This window comes from Lepus europaeus, chromosome 10 (assembly GCF_033115175.1).
Source record: "Lepus europaeus isolate LE1 chromosome 10, mLepTim1.pri, whole genome shotgun sequence".
Lineage (NCBI taxonomy): Eukaryota > Metazoa > Chordata > Mammalia > Lagomorpha > Leporidae > Lepus > Lepus europaeus.
Window position 1 is genome coordinate 105,614,435 of NC_084836.1, and position 14,032 is coordinate 105,628,466.

The 14,032-nt window shown below is 45.7% G+C and overlaps 1 protein-coding gene across 5 annotated transcripts in view; it reads left to right on the top strand.

Moving 5' to 3' along the window:
- The window catches only part of RALGAPB (Ral GTPase activating protein non-catalytic subunit beta), a 106,712-nt gene extending 95,228 nt beyond the window's left edge, over nt 1-11,484 (top strand). For all 5 annotated transcript variants that reach the window (XM_062204191.1, XM_062204194.1, XM_062204193.1 and 2 more), the window contains exons 26-30: nt 1,631-1,767; nt 4,962-5,070; nt 5,791-5,869; nt 7,075-7,223; nt 7,667-11,484. In XM_062204191.1, the coding sequence (XP_062060175.1) occupies nt 1,631-1,767; nt 4,962-5,070; nt 5,791-5,869; nt 7,075-7,223; nt 7,667-7,860 (668 nt within the window). In that variant the 3' untranslated portion in view covers nt 7,861-11,484. The remainder of the gene's footprint in view (nt 1-1,630; nt 1,768-4,961; nt 5,071-5,790; nt 5,870-7,074; nt 7,224-7,666) is intronic.
- The last annotated feature ends 2,548 nt before the right edge of the window (nt 11,485-14,032 follow it).

Sequence of the window (14,032 nt, forward strand, 5' to 3'; positions counted from 1 at the left end):
TGAAGGAGTCAGTCCATTTTTGTCTTTCGTTTAGTTATTTTTGCCAGTGTGTAGAAGCCTCTTTTCCAGTTTGCTTATTTCTTTCTCTCTAATCATGAGTGGCCCCACCTACTGTCCTGTACTCATGTGAGAACATCTATATGCAACCCTGAATGATGGATTTTATGATTTTTCCTGGCTGATCTTCCAGCACTGAGCAGGAGAAACTTCAGTAGCTTAGAGGAGATGCCTGTCAAGACTGCTCCTCTTAAGGACTGGGAGTGATTATTACTTGTTAGTCTCAACTCACACTGTTGTTTTTGCCTAGAACCTGTACTTTTTGCAAAAGAGGCTCATTTCTTCATACCTGACCAGGCAGGAGGTAGCAAATTTCACATTCTTCAAGACCATTTCCAGGATGAGACAGTAGAATGTATTACACTTCCTCAACTTCATCCCTAGGCTCACGACTTTCGTTGTGTCCTTTCTTGGCAGCTTCCTAACCTTTATACTTGGACACTTAATTTCCCACCCTTGGAGCCTCCTTGTCTCATATCTGGACCCAGTTGTGTCCCTGGCAGGAGAGACCTTTCATGGTGTAGGTCAATATCATAGATATTTGCCTTCCAGTAAGGACTGTGTGTGCTGCCTGGGTTCTCTTGGCTGGCCTGTTTGTCCCAGCCAGATCCTCCCAGAGTTGGAGCTTTGTCTTTAGAGTGCAGGTCCCACAGTTGGGCCTTTGTCCCAACTCTTGTCAGCTATGTCCCACTCCCAGCTCAGCTTCCTTTGATTCTTCATAATTGTTTTCTTAGTTTTTTTTTTTTTTTTTTTTTTTTTTTTTTTTTTTAAACTGTTTGGGTGGTTCCAGCCAGGTTGTTTCCATAATCACAGATGCCAAGTCTTCTTGGCATGTCCTGTATGATTGAATTTATAATTAAGATAATTCAGAGAGTAACAGATGTCTTCTGCATTTTCTGCATGTGCTGTATCAGAAATCAGATATTTTCTAGTTTTGCTTCAGTTATCCTCTGGAGCTGGCAAATTACAGCACAAAAACCTAATTCAGCCAAGAATGGTTTTTACTTTTTTTTTTTTTTTTAAGACAGGCAGAGTGGACAGTGAGAGAGAGAGACAGAGAGAAAGGTCTTCCTTTTGCCATTGGTTCACCCTCCAATGGCCGCTGCGGCCGGCACACCGCGCTGATCCGAAGCCAGGAGCCAGGTGCTTCTGGTCTCCCATGGGGTGCAGGGCCCAAGCACCTAGGCCATCCTCCACTGCACTCCCTGGCCACAGCATAGAGCTGGCCTGGAAGAGGGGCAACCGGGACAGAATCCAGCGCCCCGACTGGGACTAGAACCTGGTGTGCCGGCACCGCAAGGTGGAGGATTAGCCTATTGAGCCACGGTGCCGGCCGGTTTTTACATTTTTAAGAGTTATAAATAAAATTAAAAGATTATATACAACAGAGTGCCTACCAGAACCTAAAATATTAATTGCCTTATCCTTTACAAAAATAGTTTGTCAGGCCTTGCTCTAGAAGCAATTCTTTAAGTGACTTAAGTTATATTAATTAGTTAGCAGAATTAGTTCAAAACTTTTGCTCCAAAGAAGTGGTAGGTGTTATAATTGATGTTTTTTCTTTACTTGATAGCTGATTCTTTGGAAAGTAACATCTCAGATCAAGACAGTGATTCAAATATGGATCTTATGCCAGGAATTCTGAAACAGCCATCCCTGACACTTGAGCTTTTCCCCAATCATACAGACAATCTGAATTCTTCACAGAGGGTAAGTCACTTTGTTGATATAGCTCCAAAACTTTGTAGTGAAATGGAGATAATTATAAAATCATACCTGAAAAGCTTTTAACCTTAACCTAGAGAGTAATTATAGTGAAGTATTCATACATTAGTAAATTAAAATTTTCTTTTTTTAAGATTTATTTGTTTATTTGAAAGTCAGAATTACAGAGAAAGAGGGTAAGACAGAAAGAGATCTTCCATATGCTGGTTCATTCCCTAGATGGTCCCAACAGACAGGGCTGAGCCAGGCTAGAGTCATGAGCTTCATCTAGGTCTCCCACATGAGTGCGAGGGCCCAAGCACTTGAGCCATCTTCCACTGTTTTCCCCAGGCCATTAGGTGGGAGCTGGATTGGAAGTGGAGCAGCCAGGACAGAAACCAGTACCCATGTGGGATGCTAGCATGGCAGGCCAGCAGCTTCACCCACAATGCAACATTAGTGGCGCCAATAACTTAAAATTTTCAAAATTAATCCTTATGCTTTTCTTATTTTCAGCTTGCAACAAATAGTTCATTCTAAGACAATCTTTGTTGTTTTCCTTGACTTTATGATCCCAGAACCTTGCTTGGTTCTCTTACTAATTCCTTTTTAATCCTAGGTTTTTATTTGGTCTGAAATATCCACCAACAGTACAGCAATAGCTATACATTCCATATCTTTAATCATGCAACATTCAGCCTGTGACCATAACAAAAGTGGTAGCGTTTTGGAGCTGGCGCTGTAGCACAGCAGGTAAAGCTGCCGCCTGCAGTGCTGGCATCCCATTTGAGTGCCGGTTCAAGTTCTGGCTGCTCCACTTCCGATCCAGCTCTCTGCTATGGCCTGGGAAAGCAGTAGAAAATGGCTCAAGTCCTTGGGCCCCTGCACCCATGTGGGAAGACCCAGAGGAAGCTCCTGGCTCCTGGCTTTGGATCAGCGCAGCTCCAGCTGTTGCAGCCAGTTGGGGAGTGAACCAGCGGATGGAGAACCTGTCTCTCTCTCTCTCTCTCTCTCTCTCTCTCTACCTCTCCTTCTCTCTCTGTGTTAACTCTTTCAAATAAATAAATAAATAAATAAATAAATAAATAAATATTTATTTGAAAGAGTTATGGAGAGAAGTAGAGACAGATTTTCTATCCGCTAGTTCACTCCCCAAACGGCCACAACTGCCAGAGCTGAGCCGATCCTAACCCAGGAGCCAGGAGTTTCTTCCAAGTCTTCCACATGGGTGCAGGGGCCCAAGGACTTGGGCCATCTTCTTCTTTTTTTTTTTTTTTTTTTTTTTTTGACAGGCAGAGTGGATAATGAGAGAGAGACAGAGAGACAGAGAGACAGAGAGAAAGGTCTTCCTTTTTGCCATTGGTTCACCTTCCAATGGCCGCTGCGGCCAGCGCATCTCGCTGATCCGAAGCCAGGGGCCAGGTGTTTCTCCTGGTCTCCCATGCGGGTGCAGGGCCCAAGCACTTGGGCCATCCTCCACTGCCTTCCCGGACCATAGCAGAGAGCTGTCCTGGAAGAGGGGCAACCAGGATAGAATCCGGTATTAGGCCATCTTCTACTGCTTTCCCAGGCCATAGCAGAGAGCTGATTAGAAGTGCAGCAGCGGGACTAGAACTGGTGCCCATATGGGATGCCGACATTGCAGCGGCAGCTTTACCTGCTATGCCACACCGCTGGCCCTGTGGAACCTATTTTAAAAATCCACAAGGACTGTTGAGTGGGTTGAGAAAGATTGTAGGAAATAAGGTCAGTGTGTTGGAAAAAATTTTAAGATGATCCTCAGTGACCCTTGCCCTTTTGTAATGTCTTCCCCTTGCATATTAGTAGAACCTGTGAGTGTGTGGGGTACACAATACCTGTGTTCCATTTTATGACAGGGATTTTGTGGATGTAATTAAGATTACTTTGAATTAGTCAAAAGGGAGATTATCCAAGTAGACCTGACCTCCTCACAGGAGCCCTTTAAATCTAGGACTAGTGGTAGAGCTGAACAGAGAGTCAAAACTGATAAGGATCTAGGATGCTACTGATAAGGATCTAGGATGCTAAGAAGTCTTGGAATGTGGCTGAATGTCTGTCACTAGTTTGGGGGTAATCTCTTGGTCGCAGTAACTTTCTGTGAATGCCAGAGTAGAAACAAGAATCTGGAGGACTTGCTGTGGTCTCTGGTCATCTTGGCAAAAATACATATATTTCTCTAATAGAGCACAGTTTATATAGAATTCTCTCCTCTGTACATGTAAATTTTGCTTAATGCTTTAACACAAACTCAGCTCTGATACATGTCCTAACAGTGGTGTAGCCAGCTTGTTAAAGGGGAGCCACATAGTCCTGTTAGCCTTTCAAAGAAAGGTGACAGGGAAGCCAGAGCACTTTGTGTGTGATAGCAAAGGCCCAAGCAACTCTTTTCTTTCTGCTGATAAGATAAAGGAATTAGGCACTGACTGTAGTAAAGACATTGGGTGTGGGAGTTAGGAATGACTTGTTGGTGAGGCCTCTTAGAGGTTAGGATCCCTAGGCAAAAGGGTGTAGTGTCATAATGGGGAAAGTGTACTGCTTTCTGGCCATACTAGTGGTAGCCTTCATTAAGATATTGCATATAGGGGCTGGCGTTGTGGTGTAGCAGGTTAAGGCTCCGCCTACAATGCCAGCATCCCATGTGGGCACTGGTTCAAGACCCGGCTGCTCCACTTCCAATTCAGCTCCCTGCTAATGCACCTGGGAAAGCAGCGGAGGATGGTCCAAGTTCTTGGGCCCCGGCACCCACGTGGGAGACCCCAAAGAAGCTCTGGGCTCTTGGTTTCTGCCTGGTCCAGCCCCAGCCACTGCAGTCATTTGGGGAATAAACCAGAGGATGGAATATGAAGCTCTCTCTGTCTCTATCTCTCCTCTCTCTGTAACTCTGCCTTTCAAATAAATAAAAAATAAATTTTGAAAAAGACATTGCATATACATTTTATTATTATTAATGCAAATTATAATTGTTCAGTATTCTTTGTCTTTTTTCCTTTGACAGTTTTAGTCCTTCATTTCCTAGTTGAGACTGAGGGGTCAGAGAGATTTTTTTAAATGCATTTCACACTCTTTTTCTGAAGTGATTTCCCATGACTTGATATATCACTGTGCATCCTAGTGTTGTGACTGAGTAGTTTCATTAACCAATTCTTCCTTTGTTTTTCCTCCTGTTCTTCCTCATATAGCTCAGTCCCAGTTCCAGAATGAAGAAGCTGCCTCAGGGCCGCCCTGTGCCTCCCCTCGGACCTGAAACAAGAGTTTCCGTAGTCTGGGTGGAGCGCTATGATGATATAGGTACTCTATAAGGATCTTGCCCATAAATCAAATGATGATAGAAAGACAGTGATTTGCTAAATGTCTGAGGAGGTGGGAGTATAGGCATAGTGTGGTAGTCTGCAGCTAGACTGGAGTTCACCAAGTCTGGGTTTACATCCCAGTTGTACCACTCATTTGTATTGAGCACTCATCTACTAAATGGACATAATCATAGCACTTATTTCCTGATTATGAAGATTTGATGAGACTAATAGATTCCAAGATTTTAGTTGTTGGTATTGGTTTGTTACCAGTTGATCCCAGTCATCCCAGGAAGCGCTGCAATTCACCCTCTCTCCTTATGCCTTCCAGTCTAGTTTCATTCTTAATGTGTCCTTAAGAGTTCTACTGTGGATAAGTTTCTCACAATTTTTATGTAAACAAAATTAGAGCAACATTTACATAAGCGATATAGTTAGTTTATAGAAATGCATACTTAGCCTAGAATGACGTCCAGCTCATGTTAGTAGGAAAGTATGACAGTTTCTTTTCAGCCAGGCCTTCAGGGTCCACAGATCATGTTCTTTAATAGGCCTCTGCTAAAAGATGTCTTAAGGGAGAATTTTTCTGTTTTTAGGGAATCATCAGGGCTGTATATTTTAGGATAACACAATCCATGTGTAAAGAGATTAGAAAAGCACGTTTCTTGTTATTTGGGGGACATGAAGGAGATACTAATTATTATGTTATTTTTTTCAGAAAACTTTCCCCTTTCAGATCTGATGGCAGAAATCAGTACTGGTGTAGAAACTACTGCAAATAGTAGCACCTCGCTGAGGTATCTACTTTTTCTTTGCTTGAAGTTTATCAGCAGGTCTATTTTTTATGTTGATTGTGACTTAATAAAGAAGTGTAATGAAACAAAAAAGATGGAAAGTAATAAATGACAATAGATAAAAAGAATCAAAGACACTTGTCTGTAAATGCACAAGGTTATCAAATTAGGTTAGCAAATCTTTTTTTTTTAAAAAAAAAATTCATTTATTTTTTGACAGAGTTACAGAGGGAGAGAGATGCAGACATCACTTCCCAGATCTCCCTGTGCCACAGCCCCAGCCCCTAATAATTTCTTAATATCATCAAGAGAGCAGTTCATCTTTATAACCCTCCCTTCTCCCTAAAATATCCCTTACAGTTGGTTTGTTCACACGAGAATGTCCTCCAGGACTATGCATCTAGTTTTAATTCCTTTAGTCTCTTTGAATCCCGAACAATCCTTTTCCTTCTTTTTTACTTCATGATATTTACTTGCTGTAGAGACCATAGAATAGTCGTCTGAAATAGACTTTTCCAGAATTAGTTTGGAAGAGAATTGTAACCGTCTTAAACTGGTTTTGTTTTAATCTCTTTAGGTCAAAAAGCACACTGCAATTTGGCTATAAAATTTCTATTCTATTGGTAGGTTTGCAAAGAGTTTGTCTTGGGCACAGAATTACTCTTAAGATTTTCTTTTTTAAAATATGTTAAAAGATGCTTTTTAAAGTTTATTGATTCTTTATTTACTTGAAAGAGCTACAAAAAGAGACAAACTGTATGCAGCAGTCAGGGCTGAGCCAGGGCAGAACCAGGAGCCAGGAAGTCCATCCTGGTCTCCTACATGCATGACAGGGTCCCAAGTACTTGGGCCATCATCCACTGCTTTCCCAGTCTCATTAGCAGAAAGCTGGGACTCAAACCGGTACTGTTATGTGGGATGCTGACAATGGAAGTGGCAGCTTAACCCACTTCACCACAGTGCCAGCCCCCTAAGCATGTTTTCTCAGTCTCTTTTTTAAACTAAAAAACTTGACTCCAGTACTGAGCATTTAGGGCCCTGTGTTACGGGGCAGAGCAACAAGGGCCCCCAGAAATAGAATTCAGAGCAGACTGACCTCCTGGTGCTTCTCATACCACTGCCTGGCCGCAGAGCCTGGTGATATTTTTACTCTGTGTGGGGGGGACTTTTTTCTATGTCTAGGGTAAAAAGAATTTTCTTTTATTAAGGTCTACAACTCTTGAAAAAGAAGTTCCTGTCATCTTCATCCACCCTCTAAACACTGGATTATTTCGAATAAAAATTCAAGGAGCCACTGGAAAATTTAACATGGTCATCCCTCTCGTGGACGGGATGATAGTCAGCAGGCGCGCACTCGGTAAGGTCTTTACGCGTGGCTGCAGGCTGAGGGTGCTTTCTTAACATTTTTATAAACCAAAAAGAAGTAAAAATCAGGTTCTCTGTGGAGAAGATGCTGTGGCTTTTGTTGAAAAGGGAGCGTATTTTGTTCTGTTTTAAACCGTCCTTAACCTGTTAAGTACCAGTTAACTTCACACAGTCCTGGTGTTAGGAAATGAAGAAAGCTGTTTCTAATCCAGGGCAGGAAATGGGTTGTCAGACCAGGTTTTTATTCTGTTGTCTCTTGTCATTCTGTGGTTCTTCTGACAGTTTATTTTAGTGCTGTCTGTTCCTGTGGGGATGGGAAGTTGTGCAAATGGAATGAAACAGTTTGAGTATGCAGAGAATAAGGAAACTGAATACTGAGAGTTCACCTGAGTGACTAGCTATTAACAGTAGTTTTAAAACCTTCTTGTTTCCAAGGCTTTCTGGTGAGGCAGACTGTAATTAACATTTGCAGAAGAAAGAGACTGGAGAGTGACTCCTACAGTCCACCACACGTTCGCCGGAAACAGAAGATCACTGACATTGTCAACAAGTACCGAAATAAGCAGCTGGAGCCAGAGTTTTATACTGCGCTTTTCCAGGAGGTTGGACTCAAGAGCTGCGGTTCTTAGAGCACTGTTGGTCTGTCTAGGACTGTTGAGCTTCAGTTTGGGACTGTAATTTCAAAGCAAACACGTTTGATAGGTGATCACTGTAAAAATAAAACAAATCACTCCCCAAGAGCTCACTGTTTAATCACCAGACTAGCTGAAACACATTACAGACCCATTTGATAGAAGACTTTGGGCTTTCTAGTAAAATGGGCTCCCAGACACAATCGTATTCCTTCCAGTAGTGATGATAAACATTTTAGCCATCAACTTTTTTCTTAAAAGGACAGTTTTACTTAACTAAGCCTTTTGCAGAGGAAGGCTTTATGCATCTCAGTTAAACACATGCATTGTGCAAATTAGAAGTCGAAGATAGTTGTACCTCACTTTTTAGGAGGTTGTATTCAAAATTAACATCTGTCTGGGAATGTCCCAGGACATTTAAAGACTCATGTTGACAGTGTAGAGGAGAAGGAAGAAGTCAGCCTTCTGCTCACTTGTAGGTCTGTTTTTCATCCAGCTGTCAAAATTACAAAAAGAAAAGAACATAGGTCTTTTTTTGCTCAGATAAAGAATCATTTTTCTCCACATTTTAAAGGGTCGTTCTCATCACTGCACAGATCTGTCTCGGTTTCTGAACCACCCAGGAACAGGGCTAAACTGCAGGCATGTCCTGTAATAGGCACACAAATTAAGTTTATGGAATTAAAAGTTGTAAGATAGCAGTGATGCCTCCCCTGACTGCTGTCATCCAGCTCGGTGACATAGTGTCAGGTTCAGCATTTGGCATTCCTTGAGTAAACATCAAGAAATGTAAATTCACAACAGGGTTGAAAATTACTTGGTTTCACTCATTGTCTCTTGTTACAGCACCAAGCAGCCAGCTACTATAGTTTATGAAGGATTCTATTTGGGGTTCAGAAAGTAGCCTCCCAGTGTTCCTAATGCAGCCCTCCCAGAGAGCATCTGGATTTCAGTGTGATTGACAGCCACAAGTGAGCACCTCCTTGCGTAGCTGCTGTTAGGATTGGCTGCTGCTGTCGTGTTTCCTGGACTCCTCCAGCTGAAGGCACAACAAGTCCCTGCCAGGGTTTTGGAAATACTTCTGTTACCTCGCTGCTACTTTTCGCCAGGGATAAAGCTTTGGAGGTGGCCAGACTCAGAACAGTCCATGAGGATTCCTGTTACAGTGCTGCCATGGACAGCCACTGCTTGTTTCTCCTGGTCTTACGTGCTTTCTTCTTTAGTAAAATTCTTTTATGTTAAGAAATCAAGTGACACTGAAGTCCAAAGAGAAGTGATCGGAGCTGTTTAAGGGATGTTTTCCTACTTGAACTCTGATGTCAGTAGATTCTGTAGATGAGAGCTGTAATAGTCCGGTGTGATGTTTTGGTAGTTCACTTAGGGATGGGAGCTAGTGTAGGACCTGATTCCCTGTGCAGATCTCTCTTCCAGAAGTCTGTATCTTCATGTGTGAGCAAGAAATGTGGGTGTAGCAACCTTGCTTTTAAGTTTGCCACACCCTTTTCTTCATGTTTGTTTTAAGCTCAGGTAAAGATAATCCTCTGCTCCTCCTCCTCCTGTGACTCTAGTTTCCATTCAGGGTATAATATCACTCAATAATCGATTCCCCGCTCGGCAATAAATGGACGTTTGCAGATGGTAGCGTGGGAGAGGATGTCTGATAAAGATGGGTGAGCTCTGCCCTACAAGGGTTCTCATGGCTCAGCAGGAGTAAGGAGAGCTGACCTCCCAGAAATTCCAGGTTGACGTTTCAAGGGGAAAATGAGCCCTTGTTCCAGTTGGAGTGAACAAAGAAGGCTGTAAATTGATGTGCAACTTAGAACATTCCAGAGGTTAAAGATAACTGATGTAGATATACTTGCTCAGTGTGTTCTTTGGATAAAACTTTCACCTTTGACATAGGTTTGATGTCAGAAAAATGTACAATATGTGTGTGTTGGGGATGGGCTTCCTGATTGTTCAGTTAGCTCTTGGAGAAGTGAAGAACTACACTGAAAGTGGTTAGTGATCTGGGAGACTATGGTCTTCCAGGGAAGGAGGGCTGCGGCCCGTGAAGGCACGAACCCCGCAGTGGAATGTGATGTACGCATACCTTGCCAGGCACCGGTTCCTTCTCAAATATGCCTACCCCAAAAGGGAGTATGATGAGACCCTTGAAGCTTTTCCCCAATATGGGTGTAAGTTCTTGGTCACTAAGTTCCCCAGCTGCTTGTGTTGCAAGTCATCTTGAAGAAAGCAATGCTGGAAGAACATATTTAGTCCCTAATAATCTTTAGTATCTGCTTGACAGTTTGGCCAGCAAATGCTCATTAGCCTTTGAGGGGAAGGCGGGATCACTTGGTCTGTGACTTAAACAGGTTGCTACCTGGGCTGGGGGATGGGGGGGCATCCCTCCTGTTCCCCTTTTCATTAGTGGGGGTGGGGTTTTCCTTTGACTGCTAGCCCTGAGAACTGTGAGGAGGCCTTCTTAACCCTTTGCTTGTTTAGCCAGCTCGTCCTTTTTTCCAGAGCTCCCGGCCTAGTCTTCCTCCTGCCCTTGCACCCTTTGAGAGGCAGGATTCTGTGGTGAGTTGACCGCCTCCCTTCTCTGGCTGTGACACACACGTGCACTACACATACACATGCACGAGCATTTTCCTCCAGCCCCAGCTCCTCTACTGCAGGGCAGCCCATTCCCTTCTGGACTCACTTAGAAGCGAAAAGTCCCTACACCTTTGCCAGGAGTGTCAGTCACCCACAGATTGTACATGGGAGGCCTTTGTGAATGGTTCCTTCTGCCTAGGCTGGGCGCATTGGCCAGCGTCCGCAGACAGTTCTAGAGAGAGGCACTGCCTTCAAGAGCTGACGTTGCACCTCCGCTTCTTGTGCTGGGTGGAACTCAATAACGCGTCCCGTGGTGCGTGGGGAACACGTGTGAGACGTGATTGGACGCTTCTGCTGCCCTCGAGTCTCCATTCAGCATTTTCAGACCATTCAGGGGATAGCTTGCTAACGGGAATGGATGAAAGGCTCCCTGGAGGCAGGTGGTCTGCTGAGCTGGAGACTGGAGGTGACCCCGCCACACAGTGTGGGATCGAGCTGGCTTCCTCAGTAGCTAAAGAAGCTGTGGACTGTGGACTGTTGGTCTCAGAATGTCAGCTCACGCTCTTCAGACTTCTTTCTTTAGTGGCAAGGGAAGAGGTGTAATTTGGGATTCCACAGTGCCTTGCATATAGTAGGCGCCCAATAAATACTTGTTGAAACAAAACCAAGTTTCCCAAGTCCTCTTGCAGTGACCAAGACATCTTTCTCCTCTGAAGGGCTTGGCAGTTGTGGCTAAAAATAAGCAGTATCATGATTTGCTTGAAATTCTATATACAGTTTGTATGAATTTCAGTGTGTTGCCAAGACATGATCTTTTCCTATTGTATTTTCTGTAAATATTTCTGGCACTGAACTGTAAAGGCAAACTGTAAATACGACGGCGCCCCACGCCCCCTCGCCTCCTGTGTTTGATCTTCGTCAGTTAGGGAAGAGGGTCCAGAGGTGTGTTTGTATTTATGCCCATCCTTGGTCCAGAAAAAAACCCATGGAATATTGAATGTAACACATTTAGTCAATTAAATTTTAAGGAGATTCTTATCTAAGAGCTTGGCGTGCGCTTTTGCTTACAGGCTGGGCGGCTGACTCCTGCGTGAGTGTCCTTAAGTCACTCTTTCACGGACACTCCACAACCAAGATGTGCGGACGTCACCTGGCTCTGGGGAGTTTCATGAAGTACCCAGAATGCACTTGGTTTTCATAGCAGAGTACTGGCCGCCTGTGCTGGGAGAAGCCAGCAGGAGAGGCTCCCTCATGGGGCCCCGTGGCTGGCTGTGTCGCAGGGAGGAAGGAAAAGCTGGCTGGCTGGCCTCTGCTGAGCTCTGCCAGGGCTGGGCAGTCTGGGGAGAGAGGGTGCGGAGGAAGTTACCACTGCCCCTCTGTGTAGGGTGGGTGAGGGGCTCCATGGGCCAGATGAGTGCCTCGATCCCTGGGGCACATCACTTGGAGCTATAATGAGAGCCATATCGGTGCACACCTCTGCCAAGAGCTGTCCTTCCAGGCGGGCACAGACTCTGTGCTGGTCCCCGAACTGGGCCTGGGAGCTGCCACCCTGCAGTGGGTGTCCACACCTGCACAGCCTGCTCACTCAGGCCCCCCGCTGGGCCTGCTGGCCAGGGAAGCTGACTGTACAATGGCCTGTTTTGATTCTCAGAAAACTTTCATAGCCAGAAAAAGAGTTACACCTTGCCTACCTGTGCTCGTCAGATGTGACCCCAGGCCCTTCAGGACACAGAACCAAGAAGTCACCTCCAGCCTCATCCACCTGCCACTGGTCTTGGCCTCTGGACTGTGTGTTTGGCACAGCTCACAAGGGCACTGCTGTTCTTGGACGCCCATTCTAATGCCAGTTTTCCCTTCCATTTGGGGGGCTCCGGCCATCCCACAGTAGGCTAGGACTCCTCTAGACTATCGGCCCTCACAGCCACAGCCTTCTGGCCCCTCCTGGCTGGTCCCATGGACCAGTGTCTTCCTAGCAGGAGAAATTCCTACCCCAAGTCTCCCCGCTTCTAGGTCCACTTGCAGCCATTCCCCAAGCCTGGAAATGGACCTGCCTGATTTTGCCTGCGCCAGAATCACACTGGGCTCAGAATGTTGAGTCTAAGCCGCAACCCCAGAAGTTCTAACTAGAGATCAGGGTGAGCCTAGGGACTGGCATGTTTTATTAAGCAGCCACCCCACTGCTGGCAGTGACTGGGGCAAGTGGTCCAAGGATCCTGCACACAGCAGCTTGTGTTGACCTCCCCACACCCAGCTGGATCCTAGCCTAGTCAGAGTCCCTCCCTCCAGCACGTAGGTAGTAGGAGCCCCAAGTGCTTGAGCCATTATCTGCTGCTTCCAGGGTGCACATTAGCAGGAAGCTGGAAGGAAGGCAGAGCTGAACCTCAAACCCAAGTACTCTGATAAGGGATGTGGACATCCTAGCTTAACAACTGTACCCAGCGCCCACCCCTGGAAAGCTTTTAAATGACATCTCAGTGACCCAAGCCAGTCTGGCAGATGAGCTTTGTTTATCCAACAATGCAGGAACAGGGTTTGGGTCAACATTTTAAATTTGGGAGATGTCACATCAAAGTCCAGATTTTGGGGCTCTCTAGGAAAAGTAGGGAGGTTGGCAATACAGGACGTGCATTTCTGGCGTAACTGTATTGGCTGGAGCTGCTCCAGCTCTTTAGAGACTTGTAAGTTCCATCAGCCTGCCACAGCCCCCCAACCCCACCCCACAAAAGGTAGGTGTGTGCATGTATAGCTAGAGCCAGGGGGACGCGGGGAGCTGGTGGGCTCCCGAAGCTGTGTACCATCGCAAGTACGTGAGATCATGCGTGCAGAGGACCTCACGGAAAATGGGACTTAAGTGTAGGGGCAGTAAAGCCTCTACCTCCAACACCAGCATCCCATATGAGTGCTGGTTTGTGTCCCGGCTGCTCCACTTCTGATCCAGCTCCCCGCCAATGGCCTGGGAAATGCAGCAGGAAATGGCCCAGGCGTTTGGGCCTGGATGAAGCTCCTGGTTCCTATCTTCAGCCTAGCCCAGCCCGGGGCCGTTGCAGCCATCTGGGGAGTGAACCAGCAGATGGAAGATCTGTGTGTGTACTTCCCCCTCTCGTTTATTTTAAAGTCAGAGTTGGAGAGAGAGAAAAAGAGAGGGAGAGGGCGCTTCACCCACTGGTTCACTCTCCAGACGGCCATGTCAGCAAGCACTGGGCCAGACCAAAGCCAGGAGACAGGAGTTTCTTCCAGGTCTCCAGCGTGGGCAGCAGGGGACCAAGCCCCTGAGCCATCCTCCGCTCTTTTTCCCAAGCCATCAGCATGGAGCCGGATCAGAAGTGGAGCAGCAGGGGCTCAAACTGGCGTTCATAGGGGATGCTGGCACTGCAGACAGTGGCTTTACCTGCTTTGCCACGGTGCCGGCCCCTTGAAGTGCTTTGCGCTGGGGGTAATTTTTGCCCCATCATCTATAGTTCTGACTCGTGGATATTTTCATATTATAATAGAGGATCATGGAAGCATCCCCTGAACCCAACAGCTGCTGCGCTGTGGATCCAGAGCCTGCTTTGCTCCTGGAAACCTGGGCCTTTATTCTTAGCTC